The sequence below is a fragment of the Pituophis catenifer genome, unplaced genomic scaffold (assembly GCF_029215685.1).
Source record: "Pituophis catenifer annectens isolate HBS135680 unplaced genomic scaffold, rPitCat1.0.hap2 SCAF_1, whole genome shotgun sequence".
NCBI lineage: Eukaryota > Metazoa > Chordata > Lepidosauria > Squamata > Colubridae > Pituophis > Pituophis catenifer.
In genome coordinates, this window is record NW_027256881.1 from 343,547,833 (window position 1) to 343,566,385 (window position 18,553).

At 45.6% G+C, this 18,553-nt stretch overlaps 1 protein-coding gene across 2 annotated transcripts in view; it reads right to left on the reverse strand.

The window, feature by feature from the left end:
- The window catches only part of KDM4B (lysine demethylase 4B), a 256,770-nt gene that overhangs the window by 69,564 nt on the left and 168,653 nt on the right, over nucleotides 1-18,553 (reverse strand). For both annotated transcript variants that reach the window (XM_070944548.1, XM_070944550.1), the window contains exons 11-12: nucleotides 15,011-15,183; nucleotides 1,535-1,968 (exon numbers count right to left, since the gene is read on the reverse strand). In XM_070944548.1, coding sequence (XP_070800649.1) covers nucleotides 1,535-1,968; nucleotides 15,011-15,183 — 607 coding nt within the window. The remainder of the gene's footprint in view (nucleotides 1-1,534; nucleotides 1,969-15,010; nucleotides 15,184-18,553) is intronic.

Genomic DNA, 18,553 nt, shown 5'->3' on the forward strand with positions numbered 1-18,553 from the left:
CATTTCTTTGTGTGTCCATCCTATCCGGTTGCCAGCCCAGCCGCAAAGTGCAAGTTCAACAAATATTACATTTATCTCGTCTACAGCTCTAAGGGCAGGGAAGATAAGTATGAAAAGAGCAGAGAAAGGAAGAGGAGAATAACACACTAGGGTGGAAGAAAAAGCTAGCCAGCTCTTTGAAGCAGTTCGGAACAGGAGCCCACGTTACAATTTCTAGGCAATAAATTCAGCAAGGTCTTAACATCCCAGAGATTACAGAAAAAGGGAGACAAGACATTAGGGATCTAAAACAGGAACAATGACCGGATAGCAGTCATGCTATGGTTTCAAACAGTGCATTAAAAATACATGGCTTTTTCTACCTGTAGCCAAACCTTGTTTCATTTCTGAGTTTTAATAAAAGAAGGAAACATTAAAAAACCAATATGCACAGAAAAAATTAAACCCAGAAAGGAAGATTAGCAGGTCCCTTTCCATTAGGTCTGAGTTAACAGAATAGAATAACAGAGTTGGAAGGGACCTTGGAGGTCTTCTAGTCCAACCCCCTGCTTAGGCAGGAAACCCTACACCACTTCAGACAAATGGTTGTCCAACATCTTCTTAAAAACTTCCAGTGTTGGAGCATTCACAACTTCTGGAGGCAGGCAGTTCCACTGGTTAATTGTTCTCACTGTCAGGAAATTCCTCCTTATTTCCAGGTTGCTTCTCTCCTTGGTTAGTTTCCATCCGTTGCTTCTTGTCCTACCCCCGGGTGCTTTGGAGAACAGGTTGACTCCCTCTTTTTTGTGGCAGCCCCTTAGATATTGGAAGACTGCTATCATTTTCAACATCTAAGGAGCTGCCCCAAAGAAAAGGGGGTCAACCGGTTCTCCAAAGCACCTGAAGGCAGGACAAGAAGCAACGGATGGAAACTAATCAAGGAGAGAAGCAACCTGGAACTAAGGAGAAATTTTTTGATGATGAGAACAATTAACCAGTGGAACGGCTAGCCTTCAGAACCTGTTGATGCTCCAAAACTGGAAGTTTTAAAGAAGAGATTGGACAACCATTTGTTGATAAAGTCCCAAAGGTGGTTTTTCAAGAGTCAGCTGGACTTTCTGGTTTTTCTTTGAAGACGTTTCGCTTCTTTTTTATTATTATTATTATTATTATTTTAATTTATTTTTATATGCCGCCCTTCTCCGGAGACTCAGGGCGGCTTACAATGCGTTAAGCAATAGCCTTCATTCTTTTGTATATTTTTTATACAAAGTCAGCTTATTGCCCCCACAAACTGGGTCCTCAATTTACTCACCTTAGAAAGGATGGAAGGCTGAGTCAACCTTGAGCCTGGTGAGATTTGAACTTGCAGTAATTGCAGGCAGCTGGATGTTAAATGCTGCCTTAGTAGGAGGCATTAGCCTCCTACGCCACTCAGGCTCCTTCTTATCCAAGAAGCTTCTTCAGCTGCTAGAGCACGGGGTTGAATTAGCAGACCTCCAAGGCCCCTTCCAATGCTGTTTTTCACAAGGCTGGATTTTGAACTGGGGCTTACCTGCAATTTACTGGGCTCGGCAGGCCCCTCCGTGTTCTCTCCCTTGACGCTGTCGTTGTCTTTCCTGTCCAGCTCCACAAACCGCTCAAAGACCTCCTGGCAGGTCAGGCGTTTCTTCTCCGCGGGGGCCTTCTTGCACTGGGGCACCACGTAGAGCATGGGGATGATGGGACGTTGCTTGGACTCGTCGTCTTCGCCAAAACTTTCGGAGGAGAGGGCACTGAGGTCAGGCATGGGGAACTGGCTGTCATCGGCCAGGTGCTTGGCCTCCACGGGCCTTTCTTCCGCCAGAGGGCTGGGCTGCAGCTTCTCATCCTTTGGCAGATACGGCTGGGGCAGGAGCAGGGGAGGAAGGAGTTCGTGCAACGGCACCTGCCGCTTCTTCTTCCTTTCCCCCTTGGTTTTGGGGTTGCGCACCTTCGGCCGGCATTCTCCTGCGGGGATGGAGAAAAGCGAGTCGGGTTTCAACGAGGGTCAGACTTTTAGAGGTAGTCCTCGACTTACATCCACAATGGAGACACCACCCCCACCCCCGTTTCTATGGCTAAGCAATGCAGAGGCTAAGAGCCACGGTGGCGCAGTGGTGAGAATGCAGTATTGCACGCTGACTCTGCCCACAGCCAGGAGTTCGATCCTGACCGGCTCAAGGTTGACTCAGCTGTCCGTCCTTCCGAGGTTAGTCAAATGAGGGCTCAGATTGTTAGGGGCAAGATGCTGAATCTGTAAACCGCATAGAGAGGGCTGTAAAGTACTGTGAAGCAGAATATAAGTCTAAGTGCTATTGCTATTGCTAAGAGAGTTTTACCCTATTTTACCATCTTTTTGACCCAGTCGTTAAGCAGATCACTACAGTCGTTTAATGAATCCCGTGGTTGTTAAGTGAATCTGGCTTCTTCCAGATTGACTTTGCTTGCTGGAAGCTGGCTGGGAAGATTACAAATAGTGATAGCAATAGCAGTGCGATTCAGTGTTTTACAGCCTGCCCTAAATGGTTTACGGAGTCAGCATATGGCCCCCCAACAAACTGGGTCTTCATTTTACCAACCTCGGAAGGACGGAAGGGTTAGGGTGGCCCAAAGTCACCCAGCCACCATTCATACCTAAGGCGGGACTAGAACTCACCATCTCCTGGCGATTGACCTAAAGTCACCCAGCCACCATTCCTACCTAAAGCGAGACTAGAACTCACCATCTCCTGGTGATTGGCCTAAAGTCACCCAGCCACCTTTCACACCTAAGGCGGGACTAGAACTCACCATCTCCTGGCGATTGACCTAAAGTCACCCAGCCACCTTTCACACCTAAGGCGGGACTAGAACTCACCATCTCCTGGCGATTGACCTAAAGTCACCCAGCCACCTTTCACACCTAAGGCGGGACTAGAACTCACCATCTCCTGGCGATTGACCTAAAGTCACCTAGCCACCTTTCACACCTAAGGCGGGACTAGAACTCACCATCTCCTGGCGATTGACCTAAAGTCACCCAGCCACCATTCCTACCTAAAGCGAGACTAGAACTCACCATCTCCTGGTGATTGGCCTAAAGTCACCCAGCCACCTTTCACACCTAAGGCGGGACTAGAACTCACCAACTCCTGGTGATTGGTCTAAAATCACCCAGCCACCATTCATACCTAAGGCAGGATTAGAACTCTCGGTCTCCTGGTTTCTAAGCCACCACTTAACCTCTGCACTAAACTGACTCCTCATCTCTGATCTCTCTCATATTCAACGGAAGCTGTGATCTATTCTTAATTAATTTTTTAATGACAAAATAATTGAAGGTTACTATGCTTCTAAAGCCCTGAAATAACAAAATCGAAAACAGAGGTTGAAAGAAAATTATAACTCGGATTGACCTTCACATTTTCAAGCTGAAGTCTAGCAATGCATAGGCTAGAAAGGAGTGGGCTGTCGACTTATTTGAAAAATTATATACTCCTTGCATGAATAGATCTCGGAGACTGCTATAATCATGTGAAGTATCTGCCTTTTCGGACACTGGAAAAACTGAGTGGACTGATGAATTAGGAGAACCTATTGGGGACCAGATCTAGTTCAAATGAACTATCCACTACAAGTACTCCTCAAGTTATGGCCACAACTGAATCCCAAATTTCTGTTGGTAAGGAAGACATTTGTGAAGTGAATTTTGCCCGATTTCACAACCTTTCTTGCCACCATTGTTAAGTCAATCACTGCAGTTGTTAAGTTACCCGTGTTTCCCTGACGCAGAGAAAACATGCTAGGTCTTATTTCCGGGATAGGTCTTATTTTCAGGGAAACACTGTAGTAATGCGGTTGTTAAGTGAATCTGGCTTTCCCATCGACTTTGCTTGTCAGAAGGTCACATGACCCCCGAACACTGCAATAGTCATAATGTGAGCCAGTTTCCAAGCGTCTGAATTTTGAACGCGTGACATGGGGATGCTGCAACGGTTGTTAAGTATGAAAAGCAAGTCATAAGTCACTCTTTCCAGTGCCGTTGTAAGTTCGAACGGTCACTAAATGAACTGTTGTAAGTCGGAGGACTACCTGTAACAGATTCCTGCAACACCTCCTTCCTGGATTCTTCAATCTTGGCAACTTTAAAGACCTGAGGAATTCAATTCCCAGAATTCCCATGGCTCCCTGGGAAATTCTGGAGTTGAAGTCCACGCATCTGAAAGTTGTCAAGATCAAGAAACTTTGTCTCACACAGATACAACAGAGGAAGATGGGTGATCCAAGGATTCTCTTGATGTGATGAAGTGATCTTTGCTTATTCATTCATTCATTCATTCATTCATTCATTCATTCATTCATTCATTCAAACTTCTATACCGCCCTTCTCCTTTCGGACTCAGGGCGGTGAACAGCCAAAATAAAAACATATAAAGTATACATAAAGTTACAATTAAAAATAGAATTAAAATAATTAAATAGATTTGGCCCGTAATTTAAAACTTATCAATTTAAAATCCGTATCAAATTTTAAAACCAACCATAAAATCAAGACAGACCGGCTAACTGAAAAAAATAAGTTTTTAGGGCCCGACGAAAAGTCCAGAAGTCTGGGATCACTCGTATCTCTGGGGGTAGATCATTCCAAAGGGTAGGTGCCACCACAGAGAAGGCTCTCCTCCTGGGGGTCGCCAGCCGGCATTGTCTGGCTGACGGCACCCTGAGGAGGCCCTCTCTGTGGGAGCGAACTGGCCGGTGGGAGGCTATTGGTGGCAGAAGGCGGTCCCGTAAGTACCCTGGCCCTAAGCCATGGAGCGCTTTAAAGGTGATCACCAACACCTTGAAGCGCACCCGGAAGTCCACCGGAAGTCAATGCAGCTCGCGCAGGAGAGGAGTCACATGGGAGCGCCCAGTCGCTCCCATAATCCCCTGCGCGGCCGCATTCTGCACCAGTTGGAGCCTCCGGGTGTACCCCAAGGGGAGCCCCATGTAGAGAGCGTTACAATAGTCCAGACGAGAGGTGACGAGAGCTTGAGTGACCGTGCGTAGGGAGTCCCGATCCAGAGGTTAGATAATCTATGGTCACCCAACCCTACTCAGCTCTTATCGTAAGATCATGTCACGCCCGTCTCTTTCTCATCTTTCAGGCTTGTGAGGCAAAGATGCTTTAGGATGAAATTGGGTGAGGGAGGATATGAGGGACTCTGTCTTTACTAAGCGTCATGCCTGTGTTTCTTTCTCAACAAGACAGACAACAAGACAAGAAACAACGGATGGAAACTCACCAAGGAGAGAAGCAACCTAGAACAGGGATGGCTAACCTTTCATGGACCGAGTGCCCAAAGCGTGCGTGCACACAAATGCGTGCGCACTCACCCGAAACCCCAAAATGCAATGCACGCATGGCCCCCGTGCATGCGCCCCACCCCCACGCATGTATGCGCAGCCCCCCTGCACACATCCCACGCACCCCCCATGCATGTGCGCATGCCCCCACACGTTTCCCACCCCTGCACATGCTCCCCCCACACGTGCCTACTCTCCCAGGCATGCACGGCAGAGACTCGACGACCAGTTGGCCGGCAGGAGGTATGCACACATGCGCGGCGGAGCTAAACTGGGGTGGTGACTCATGTGCCGACAGTGAGAACAATTAACCAGTGGGGACTGCTTGCCTCCAGAAGTTGTGGGTGCTTCAATACTGGGAGGTTTTCAAGAAGAAATTGGGAAGCCACTTTATCTGAAATATAAAGTATAGGGCAGGAATCCCCAACCCTGGGGGATTGCAACTGGGCCGTGGAAAGAGCTGGCGAGCGCGCATTCTCCATTTGGGTAAATGGCAGCCTCACATGCACGCTACTTGCGCAAGTGGAAACTGGGTCCTCATTTAACCGACCTCGGAAGGATGGAAGGCTGAGTCAACCTTGAGCCTGTTGTTCTGCTCCAGCTACGGACCCCAAAGAACGCAGCACACGCAAAGTCCGTTCAAACCTTAGTTTACTAAATAAACCAGTTTTTTACAACAATGGCTGTTAATTTACTGCATTAACAGCCGCCAAGAATTCAAAGAATAATACTGAAAGCTTACTGTGGTTGGCAGAATGCCCAGAAGCAATTTGCAGGAAGCTGATAAGATAAGCAAGACAAGACACAAAGGTATGTGAACTAAATTGTTCCCTGCAAATTGCTTCAGTCGGCATTCCTCCTTAAATAGGCTCAGGGAGTGGCCAATTAGCCCCAAGCCTTACTCTCGAGGAGACCTCCTCCTGAGGAGCCACTCCTGAATTTTGGCAGCTCTGCGTGCCCGTGCATCGAGAAGAGGTTCCTTCTCTTCTTCCTCTTCACTTAAAGGAGCTTCTGGAGGTTCTGAAGGCCCTGGCTGAATCCCCGCCTCTGGCACCACATCTTCTCCAGCCTCCTCATTGTCCGACTCGAGCACCAGCTGCACAGGCTGCTGACACAGCACCACACCAGCCTCCTTGCTGTCGGAATCAGCTACAATCCGCACAGGCCGCTGACGGGCCACAACACCTGGTGAGATTTGAACTGCCAAACTGCAGTCAGCCGGCAGTCAGCAGAAGTAGCCTGCAGTACTGCACTCTAACCACTGCGCCACCGCGGCTCTTATAGGGTCTCCTGCTTGATCTGGGGGTTGGACTAGAAGACCTCCAAGGTCCCTTCCGACTCTGTTATTCTATTCTGTTTATTCTCCTTGTAGAAGGAGAGCCTGCTGATGGCACAGTCACTCTCACAAAGTGGAGAAAATCTCCTTTGTGTAATTTTTTAGCACACAAGCCGTTGAAGAGCACAGTCACATTTCAAGAACCCCTAGCATTCCCTTTTAGATGTGCTTTTGTCACTCCCAACAGAAGATCTTAAGGAGAATCAAGGGCTAATTAAAAATGAAGGAGCAGTTTATGAAAACACGGCCTCAGTTTAGTGTGGAGAAAGGGGGAACACTAATTCTCGGGGCCCTGAGGAAATGAGCAAGGAACAAAGCCTGAAAGCAACCATAAAGGGATTATAAAACCGAGCTGCTGAGAGAAGTACGATTACAGGCAGGCACACAAACAAACAGACATACACTCAGCAGGCAGCTTCCAGATTGCTGAAGTTCTTTTTAGAAAAAGACAAGAGGATCCCATCAGGAGGAGCTATTCAACGTGTTTCTTTCTTTCTTGCTTTCTTTCATTTTTATAAATAATTCAAGGCGGTGAACATACATAATCGCCTTTCCTCCTCCTATTTTCCCCACAACAACCCTGTGAGGTGACTTAAAGTTGCCAACAAGGCTTTCATGCCTAAAGCGGGACTAGAACTTACCATCTCCTGGTAATTAGCCTAAAACACGAAGTCAGTTTTTATGCCTAAGGTGGGACTAGAATTCACCGTCTCCTGGTGATTGGCCCCAAGTCACCCAGCCATATTTCCTGAGTAAGGGGGCACTAGAAATCACCATCTCTTGGTGATTGGCCCAAAGTCACCCAGCCGGCTTTCCTGACTAAAAGGGGGGGGGGGAGGACTAGAACTCACCGTCTCCCAGTGATTGGCCAAAGACATCCACTTAGCCTTCCTGCCTAAGTTTGTAGGCTTCCTGATTAGCCTACAAACACCGAGCCGGTTTTCATGCCTAAGGTGGGACTAGAACTCACCATCTCCCAGTGATTGGCCTAAAAACACTGAGCTGGTTTTCATGCCTAAAGCGGGACTAGAACTCACCGTCTCCTGGTAATTAGCCTAAAACACGAAGCCAGTTTTTATGCCTAAAGTGGGACTAGAATTCACCGTCTCCTGGTTATTGGCCCCAAGTCACCCAGCCGGCTTTCCTGCCTAAGGTGGGACTAGAATTCACCGTCTCCTGGTGATTGGCCCCAAGTCACCCAGCCATCTTTCCTGAGTAAGGGGGCACTAGAACTCACCATCTTTTGGTGATTGGCCCAAAGTCACCCAGCCGGCTTTCCTGACTAAAGGGGGGGGGGGAGACTAGAACTCACCGTCTCCCAGTGATTGGCCAAAGATATCCAGTTAGTCTTCCTGCCTAAGTTTGTAGGCTTCCTGATTAGCCTACAAACACCGAGCTGGTTTTGATGCCTAAGGCAGGACTAGAACTCACTATCTCTTGGTGATTGGCCTAAAAACACCAAGCCGGTTTTAATGCCTAAAGTGGGACTAGAATTCACCATCTCCTGGGGATTGGCCTAAAAACACTGAGCCGGTTTTCATGCCTAAGGCAGGACTAGAATTTACCATCTCCTGGTAATTAGCCTAAAAACACCAAGCCCATTTTTATGCCTAAGGTGGGACTAGAATTCACCGTCTCCTGGTGAGTGGCCCAAAGTCACCCAGCCATCTTTCCTGAGTAAGGGGGCAACTAGAACTCACAATCTCCTGGTTTCTTGCCTGGTGCCTTCACCACTACACCAAACTGGTCCTCAATTTACTTACAACTTAACAAGCTTTGCCAGTAGAACACTCGGGAAAGAAGGTGTGAAATAACAACCGCTTAATTTCCGGTCAACTTCTCTTGCAAGTTCCTTGAAGACAAACGCCGCCGTCAAAGCCACGTTCTGAACCAGAAGTATCCTAAGATGCCTTCACGGCAGTGACAAGGGGGATCTAGCCGCCCACTCCCCATCTCACTTCTTTCTCATCCACGTTCCCGATCGAAACCACTCCTACATGCTCACCCACACCAAGCCCTATGATGCCCCGTTCTCCAGGCAAATAGATGCTCCAGTATTTCTCCACGGTGACAGGAGCCCACCCAGAAAACCAAACGGAGTTCTTGACTTTCCTGGGTCTGGTTGGCATCTTGTTGCAGGGCAAGGCAGCACGCAGACCACACCCTCCCTCCCCCCACCCCGAAAAATGGAAATTTGCACTGGCCTTCAAGCTGGTCTTGACAACGGCTGCTCTGATTGCCAGTCGTAGTGGATTAATGGAACCTACCTCCCGAATTTCATGAATAAAGCTGGATTCAGGTCGCTTCAAAAGGTAGTAAATTACGGGCAGCCCTCCCAGGAGGCAGCATTCCAAGCCAGGCTCCCAGGAGAACATGTCACGCTGTCTTTGGAAGAGGCTGCTCGAAGGAGAGGGAGGAGCAGACCTGCAAGACTGACCAGCTGCCCTCCCAGTTTTGAGAAGCTGAACTCTGGAGCCCAGGCAAGGTCCAGTGGCCAGAGAAGGAAGGGGGGGGCGGAGGGGATTGGGTGGAGTGGGCAGGCAAAACCAGAGGGGTCTGAACATAGCAGGGAGCTCTGTGTAACTATTACAGGTAGTCCTCCACTTATGACCCCAAAATTTCTGTTGCCAAGCGAGACAGTTGCTAAGTGCATTTTGCCCCACTGAGCGAACTTTCTTGCCACAGTTGTTAAGTGAGTCAGTGCAGTTGTTAAATGAGTAACATGGTTGTTAAGTGAATCTGGCTTCCCTACTGGCTTGTCAGAAGGTCGCAAACGGGGATCGCGGGACACTGCAACCGCCATAAATACAAGTCCGTGGCCAAGCTTCTGAATTTTGATCTTGTGACCATGGGGTAACATGCTGTAACAGTCGTAAGTCACTTTTTTAGTGCTTCAGACGGTCACTATGCGAACTATTGTAAGTCGAGGATTACCTGTATAAAATCTAACCGAGAATCAAGCAGAAAGAGAGTGGCCAGAATATAGCACAGTGCTCTGTAAAACAATTACAGCTACAGGTAGTCTTCGTCTTATAACCATTCATTTAGTGACCGTTTGAAGCTAAAGCCACACTGAAAAACGTGCCTTATGATCATTTTTCACACTTACGACCATTGCAACATTCCCCACGATCACATGATCAAAATTGGGACGCTTGGCAACCAGCTCAAATTTACGACGGTTCCAGTGTCGCCGGGGTCACGCGATCCTCTTTGGCGACCGTCTGACAAGCCAAGTCAAGGGGGAAGCCAGATTTCCTTAACAACCCTGTGACTAACTTAATGGGATTCACTTAACGACTGTGACAAGGAAGATCGCAAAGTGGGGCAAAACTCACTTAACAATTGTCTTGCTCAGCAATGGAAATTTGGGGCTCAGTTGCGGTTGTAAGCCGAGGACTGCCCGCATAAGATCTAACAGGAAAAAGATGCTCGCTCCCTGTTTATTGCAAACAGTTCATGGATCAGAAGGGGGGCAGCCTTCCTTCCTAAAGGTGCATGTTAACCAAGGAGCCTGGTGGCGCAGTGGACTAAACTACTGTTAAAGTAGTATTTAGCTGCCAGCTGCCTGCAATTACTGCGAGTTCAATTCTCACCAGGCTCAAGGTTGACTCAGCCTTCCATCCTTCCGAGGTAGGTAAAATGAGGACCCGGTTTGTGGGGGCAATAAGCTGACTTTGTATAAAATAGAACACCACTCAGGGGCCCCCCAAAAGCCCCACTAAGCAGGTATATACAAAAGTATGAAGGCTATTGCTTAAAAGCATTGTAAGCCGCCCTGAGTCTCCAGAGAAGGGCGGCATATAAATCGAACTAATAAAATAAATAAATAAACCAAGGCCAGCGGGAGATGACGGGCCCATTCCAGAAAGAGCTACGGAAACCGCGCAAAGGAAGGCTTCCGTCCCATCGAAGCCCATCACTTAAGCGGGTTGCCTGTAGCGGGCTTCGGCTCTCATTTAAAAGCTCTTCGCCTCGAACACAACAATTCATTTCTTCCCCCTCTTCTCTTCTCTGGGCGCCTCTGCCACTTATCTCTCATTCCCCTCCGGAGACGTTGGCATTTTTCAGGCCATTGATTTCATGCTGTAACTGGCGGGGGGGAGGGAGGGAGAGGGTTGAGGTGGGGGGGGGAAGAGTCTTGCACGGAAGCCAAGCACGCGCTGCACAATGTGCTGCGGCTGCTGTTTTTGAAACCTGGCTGGAGGGAGACATTGGCTCCGGTTGCACAATGTTGCGGACGCACACGACGGCGGGATTCCTTTCTTGAGGAGCGGGAGAAAAACAGGCCTGCTGGGATGTAAGGATGCTGACCTGGCTGTCAGGATAATTGAGCCAGATCCCCATCAAATCAACAGGGTTCTTATTACAGGTAGTCCTCGACTTACGACAGTTCGCTTAGCGACCGCGCGAAGTGACAACGGCATTGAAAAGAGGGACTTATGACTGTTTTTCACACCTACGACTGTTGCGGCATCCCCATGGTCATTCAGATGCTTAACAACTGTCTCACATTTAGAATAGAATAGAATAGAATAGAATAGAATAGAATAGAATAGAATAGAATAGAATAGAATAGAATAGAATAGAATATAGGGAATGGAAGGAATGGAATGGAATGGAATGGAATGGAATGGAATGGAATGGAATAGAATAGAATAGAATAGAATAGAATAGAATAGAATAGAATAGAATAGAATAGAATAGAATATAGGGAATGGAAGGAATGGAATGGAATGGAATGGAATGGAATAGAATAGAATAGAATATAGGAGAATATGGAATATGGAATATGGAATGGAATGGAATAGAATAGAATAGAATAGAATAGAATAGAATAGAATAGAATAGAATAGAATAGAATATGAAATGGAATGGAATAGAATAGAATATAGGAGAATATGGAATATGGAATATGGAATGGAATGGAATAGAATAGAATAGAATAGAATAGAATAGAATAGAATAGAATAGAATAGAATAGAATAGAATAGAATAGAATAGAATAGAATAGAATATGGAATGGAATGGAATGGAATGGAATAGAATATAGGAGAATATGGAATATGGAATATGGAATGGAATGGAATAGAATAGAATAGAATAGAATAGAATAGAATAGAATAGAATAGAATATGGAATGGAATGGAATGGAATGGAATAGAATAGAATATAGGAGAATATGGAATATGGAATATGGAATGGAATGGAATAGAATAGAATAGAATAGAATAGAATAGAATAGAATAGAATAGAATAGAATAGAATAGAATAGAATAGAATAGAATAGAATAGCAAAGTTGGAAGGGATCTTGGAGGTCTTCTAGTCCAACTCCCTGCTCAGGCAGGAGATCCTATTTATGACGGTCGCAGTGTCCCGGGGTCAGTTGATCCCCTTTTGCGACCTTCTGACAAGCAAAGTCAACGGGGAAACCAGATTCGCTTAGCAACCAGGTTACAAACTTAACAACTGCTGGGATTCATTTAACGCCATGTGGCAAGAAAAGTCATAGAATGGGGCAAAACTCACTTAACAAATGTCTCACTTAACAATAAAAATTTTGGGCTCCATTGTGGTCATAAGCCGAGGACTACCTGTACTGACTCTCAATGAATGGATCAAAAAGCCTGGCCTATTTTAAAAATGGATCGATGTACTAGTCGAATATATTTAGCCCCCCTCCCATCGCCCTCCTTCCCACAGTTGCTCTGTAAGCAACCGCTGTAGCACACAGCAATCCAATAAAAAACAAAAATGGAAACGATAAAAACTCATAGGAAGAACTATCAACAAAGTGGGGGGGGGGGGAAAAAAAACAACAATCAGAGGAAGGGAAAAGATAAAAATGGCTCCCTTGACAAGGCAGCCATCTGAACAAGCCTCTTTGGATGCTCTAACCTACCCAGGTCTTGAGGATGCTTCAAAATACCAAAAGGAATGGAGCTAATTTAATTTCAGGGAGAAGAACGTTTCGTAATTTGGGTGCCATGGCAGAGAAAGCCCATCAAATAAGGTCCCTAGTTTGCCCTGATGGTATTACATAGTTTGGTAATGAAAGGTCTGCAAGGAAATCACCGAGCTCAGAGAGCACCAAGGACCCCACAGCCTCCCTCCTTCTACTCCTCCTTTTCTGCCGCCTCCTCCTCCTCCTCTCCACAACCCCCCCCCCTCCATTCAAGCACTGATGATGCTACCTAGCTGGGTCACGAAAGGTCTGCAAGGAAATCACCAAGCTCAGCAAGCACCAAGGATCCCACATCTTGAGAACAAGACTGAATTTCTCTCACCTGAGCAGGCAACCTAATCCCCAACAGGTTGTCTTCGTCTTGTCCAGATAGACTGGATTGTTGTACGCCACCCCAGAGTACTTTCCATCACATGGGTGGCTATATAACTTCACTGAATAAATCCATATTTTTTTTTAAAAAAAAAATAGAGCATCAATTTATTGGTCCTTTTCTGGGACATCTATTGCCTCACCTGGGCTCCGTGAAGATTAGAGAAGCAGCTGAGGATTACATGAACATTGATACTGATTCAGTACACATTTTTTTAGTGGCGTCATGTTCAATAACGTGGAAACAAAGCTGAGCTCTGCGGAACCTCATGACCCAACACTCATGGAATATTGCAATAAGCCCACACTCTCTCCCTCTCTCTGCAAACAGCCAGCCATACAGACAAGGGACCACTCTGAAATGCTGCTCCAAATTCAAGAGAATTTAATCCAGAAAGTGGTTCTGGTTGATGGCCTGGAGTTGGGGACCCCTGGGATAGACCACAACTCAAAAGTCTAGTACACTACAGTAGTGGCCAAAATTGTGGAAACCTTTTGGGGAAAGTGTGTTTTTGAGGTTTGATGGTTAATAATACCACTTTTTTTTTTTTTTTTTTTTTTTTTTTGGAGTTTCAAGATAATCCTATTCCACTGCTGGAATGGCCTGGGAGTAGCCCAGACCTTCTTAACCCAATTGAAAATCTATGGAGCCGACTAAAGAAACTTGTTAAGTCAGAAGCGACCCAGCAATAAAACCCAGTTAATAGGAGCCATCATTCAATCTTGGTTTCACATTGTAACAGCTGCAAAACTAAGACTTGGTTCACTCCATGGGAAGACGTTGTAAGGCCGTAATTCATGCTAAAAGTTACCCAACTAAGTATTAACTGACGTGATAATTTTTGTACGCCTCGTTTTTTTCTACGTGTTTCACTTTTCTTCTTTTTACTGTAACTGCTATTCTAATAACAAATCCTTCATAAAAATTATTACATTGCATTCTTGATTAAATTATCTTTCCATTGATATATAATTTTATGGTACTACTCCAAAAAAAAAAAAAAAGTGGTGTTATTAGCTAGTTTTAGAAAATACACTTTTCCCAAAAGGTTTCCACATTTCTGGCCACGACTGTAAGGCTCGTCCTGCTTCAGGCATGAAAAGATGGTGGGTGACTCTGGGGCTAGTCATTCTCTCTCAGCCCAAATCACTTCACAGGGTTGTCGTTGTGGGGGAAAAAATAAGAGAAGGAAGATGTATCAGATATGTTCACTACCTTGAATCGTTTATAAAAATAATAACGGTGGGATAAGAGCCTTGGTGGTGCAGCAGACTAAAGTGCTGTTAAGTAGCACCAGCTGCCTGCAATTACTGCGAGTTCAATTCTCACCAGGCTCAAGGTTGACTCAGCCTTCCATCCTTCTGAGGTAGGTGAAATGAGGACCCGGTTTGTGGGGGCAATATGTTGACTTTGTATAAAAAAGAACACTGCTTAGGGGGGGGGGGCGAAAGCCCTATTAAGCAGATATATACAAAAATATGAAGGCTATTGCTTAAAAGCATTGTAAGCTGCCCTGAGTCTCCGGAGAAGGGCGGCATATCAATCGAACCAATAAATAAATAAATATGTGTAAGAATTTTGTGGATGCAATAATTTTAAAGCCTCACATCAAATCCTCAACCATTTTGCCTTCAAATCAGACATCTAGAAGGCCCCACAGATCAACGAGAGCAGGCTGGCATTTTTAATAAAAATCGAAGGAGAATACATTTGTAGCTCAGGGTTGAAGTGAGGGGTCCTCGGTGCTCTCTGAGCTTGGTTGTTTTCTTGCAGACGTTTCATTACCTAACTGGATAACGCCATCAGGGCTACTATATAAAGGTTCCTGGCCAAATCACTCTGAGGTATCTTCTACAGGCCCACTCTTTAAAAAAAGTCTGGAACTGCAATTATGACATCGCCTGCCAGAGTCAAAAGCGACTACAGCAGAAAAAAAAAAAAAGTTGGGAATTCTACCGTATTTCTGAAACGGAGAGGAATGTAGGCAACCCAAGGCCACAGCCGTAATACCTTCTTTGCTTTCTGATGTTTTTGGTTTCTCTTCTTCATCCAAGCTGGGGACCCTCCTCTGGTCCTCCTTCTCTGGCACCTCATCCAAGCTGGTGTCCATGGCCATGGCATCCACGAGCGACTTCTGATCCTGGGTCTTGTGCCTTCGGGGTTGGCTTCGTTTCCTGTTTGCCCTGGATTGGGAAAAGAAGACAAACGTTCAAAGGAAATCTTGAGCCACGGATCGACCAGGGCAAACACGGCAGAAAAATCCACGGACGGCATTCCTGGCAGGTGGCAGGGGGTGGTCACGCTTGCATATTCAGAAAAATTGCATAAAAGTAAATTTGCAGGTCATTTCCCCTCTTTGCAGAGAACTGGACAGTGGATGGGAAGAAACTCATCTAAGCTTTTTCTTCCTCGGTTTCAAATTTTAACAGAAGTTTATACATTTTGGAAATTACGAGTTTATTCATCTGTGCACAATAGAATCTGTTAGGATCTTTTCGGTAACGGTAAATGGGAAAACCACTGACAACTAGATCCTAGCATCATTCATTTTAAACCATATGACCTGTGGGAGCCATGGTGGTACAGGAGTTAGAATGCAGTATTTCAGGGTGACTCTGCTCACTGCCAGCAGTTCGATCCTGACCGGCTCAAGGTTGGCTCAGCCTTCCATCCTTCAGAGGTCGGTAAAACGAGGAAACCCCCCCCCTTCTTAAAAATCCTGGCTTGTAGTATTGTTAAAATGTAGCTAAAACCAATTGGTAGCCTCACCATATGTGCTTCTGTAAAAAATCAGACATGGATTAAAATGGGTTAAAAGTGACTTAAAAATATAAAATATAAAAAAGAACAAGAAAAATCTGTTTACTTTTGGAAGAGCTCTTTACAGCTGTTGCTGCCTGTCCATCATCTTAGCTCTACCTTCTAGATTACCAAATTCTTTAGATTACCAAATTCCATTTGCTTAAAAACGTAACTTTGTGCTTGTCCCCTAGTCTTGAGAAATTTTATTTGTGGAAGCCTCTTGTTAAATTGATCCCAATCCTACTTAATTCTAATCCTACATACCGTATTTTTCGGAGTATAAGACGCACCTTAGTTTTTGGGGAGGAAAATAAGAAAAAAGCTGATTGGCAGGTGGATGGGCCTCCCGGGATACCCCCAATCAGCTGTTCCCAGAGGTGAATTTTAGCAACAGGTTCCTTGGTTGTGAGCTCTGTGCCTTGCTCTTTTTTGCTTTTTTGTCTGTCTCTGAAACTTCTGAAACTCCGTTTCAGAAAAAACCTTTTTCCCTGCTTGAAAGCCTCCGAAACAGCTTCAGAAAAAAAAAAAAGCCTCTGAAACTCTGTTTGGGGGCTTCTTTTCTGAAGCTTCTTTCTGATGCTTTTTTCAGCCTCTGAAACCTCCGTTTGAGAAGCTGGGCGGGGCTACATTCGGAGTATAAGACGCACCCAGATTTTCACCCTCTTTTTTTGGGGAAAAAGGTGCGTCTTATACTCTGAAAAATACAGTACATCCTTGAAGTATGAACTTTGGGAGGTCGAGGATAAGGGATTGATGCTGACAGTCAGAGAGGAGGTCATCAACAAGGACCCAGGTTGTTGGGGGTCAGAGGCTGACTCTGTAAACCGCTTAGGAAGAGTTGAAAAGCACTGCGAAGCAGTCTATAAGTCTAAGTGCTTTTTGCTATGGCTATCTAGTTCACAGTACCACAAAGTCATATGAAGGACAAAGTCACCTGAAACTCTCACCTTGGATTAAGGCAAATGGAATAATGCAGAGAAGACTCTGAAGAACGGCTAGTAACTGATATTACAGAGAAAAGTACACATTTCCACCCTTTATTCACTCCTTCCTCAAGCGTCTTATTGTGAACAAGAGTTGCATTTTGCAGGTGTTAACATTGGGCACGATAATGCCAAAACCTCAGAGCCTTTCAATCTTGCCACGTCAAATCATCAAATCCAAGAAGAGGGCAACCTTCCTTTCTATCAAAACCGAAGGTAAAACCTCTGAGGCAGCCTAAAGCTTTGAGAAAAAGGGCTTCAGAAATACCCGCCTTGGTTTAGATATACTGGCGCTAAACCGAAGGTTAGCTCACTTGCTGGAGCCAACATCCTTTTGATCTCAGTAAACTTTGTTAAAGAGGACTCTGTGGGAATTGTTCTTGGGAAAAGGATCTTTTTTTCCAATTCAGACAGCTCAACCCTGACTTACAAATACGCTCCAGGTATCACAAGGTCTGACCCGGACAATTGCAGTGATTCACATAACAATTGAGACATCGTAAAATGGGGCAAAACACTCACTGAACAACTGTCTTGCATAGCAATGGAAATTTGGGGCTCCATTGTGGTCGTAAGTCGAGGACTATCTTTACTAGTTGAGCTGCCTTGTATATGTGAATTATTTTTTCTCCTTTTAGCGCTACCCTGATTATTGGGAAGGAGAAGAATCGGTGGCACATTCGATTATCTCCCTGACACAGCTGCCCACGGATACACACACTCCTCATCCAAGGAAGCCTTGTGAAATGGGATCGCTGCTCACTATTGACAGCCCACTCTGTTGACCAATTAAGCCTTTGCCACAATCAATTAACCGTTATGTAAACAGCAACTGTGTCAACCCAACAACTCCACTAAGCCAGGCAAGATTGGGAGACAAAATGAAGCAAAGGCAGATAGGATTCAACGGCCGAGCGGTAAATAACTCCTGGCTGGTGAAATGAAAAATATTTCCACATTTTTTTACATGCCAGAATATACATTTTTGGCGTTTGTTTGTTTGTTATCGGGCATCGTGTCTGCACAGGGTGGAACATTTCCTCGGAAATGGATAGCTCAAACAAACCGAAGACTGAAAAATTTCCACCCGGGTGTATCATACTCGATGGACAGCAGCAGTCAACAACCACATCCTGCTAGGAAAGGAGAAGGAAATATTAAAAAGTCGACTTGACAAACAGGGTCCCCAGCCAGTAGCCCCCTCGATCCAAAGAGCTGATTTATAGCTGGCAAGGTTTCCAAGCAGAAGCATCAACAGCTCAACAGAGGCTGGCCGGAGCAGAGAAAAATATGTTTTTCATTTAATATCGCAGGAGAAATTTGTGGGTATGGGCTGCAATGGGGAGGAGGCAAAATGGGTTGTGGGTTATCACGATGATTAAACTGCAGGGATAAATGAGAAAAGTTGGATGTTAGAAGGCTGTTGGTCCAAGGGATGTAAGCAGTTCTTGAGGCTGGAAAGCTACTCTGGGAGGATTATTTATTTATTTACAGGTAGTCCTCGATTTACGATACATTTAGCAACTGTTCAAAGTTACAATGGCGTTGGGAAAAAAGTGATTTATGGCCTGTTTTCAGACTGAGGATCGTTGCAACATCCCCATAGTCACGTGATCACAATTCAGATGCTTGGCAACTGGTTCACACTTATGACGGTTGCAGTGCCTTGTGGTCCTGTGAATCCCCTTTGTGACCTTCTGGCAAGCAAAGTCAATGGGGATGTGGGGTTCACTTAACAACCATGTGACTAACTTTAACAACTGCAGTG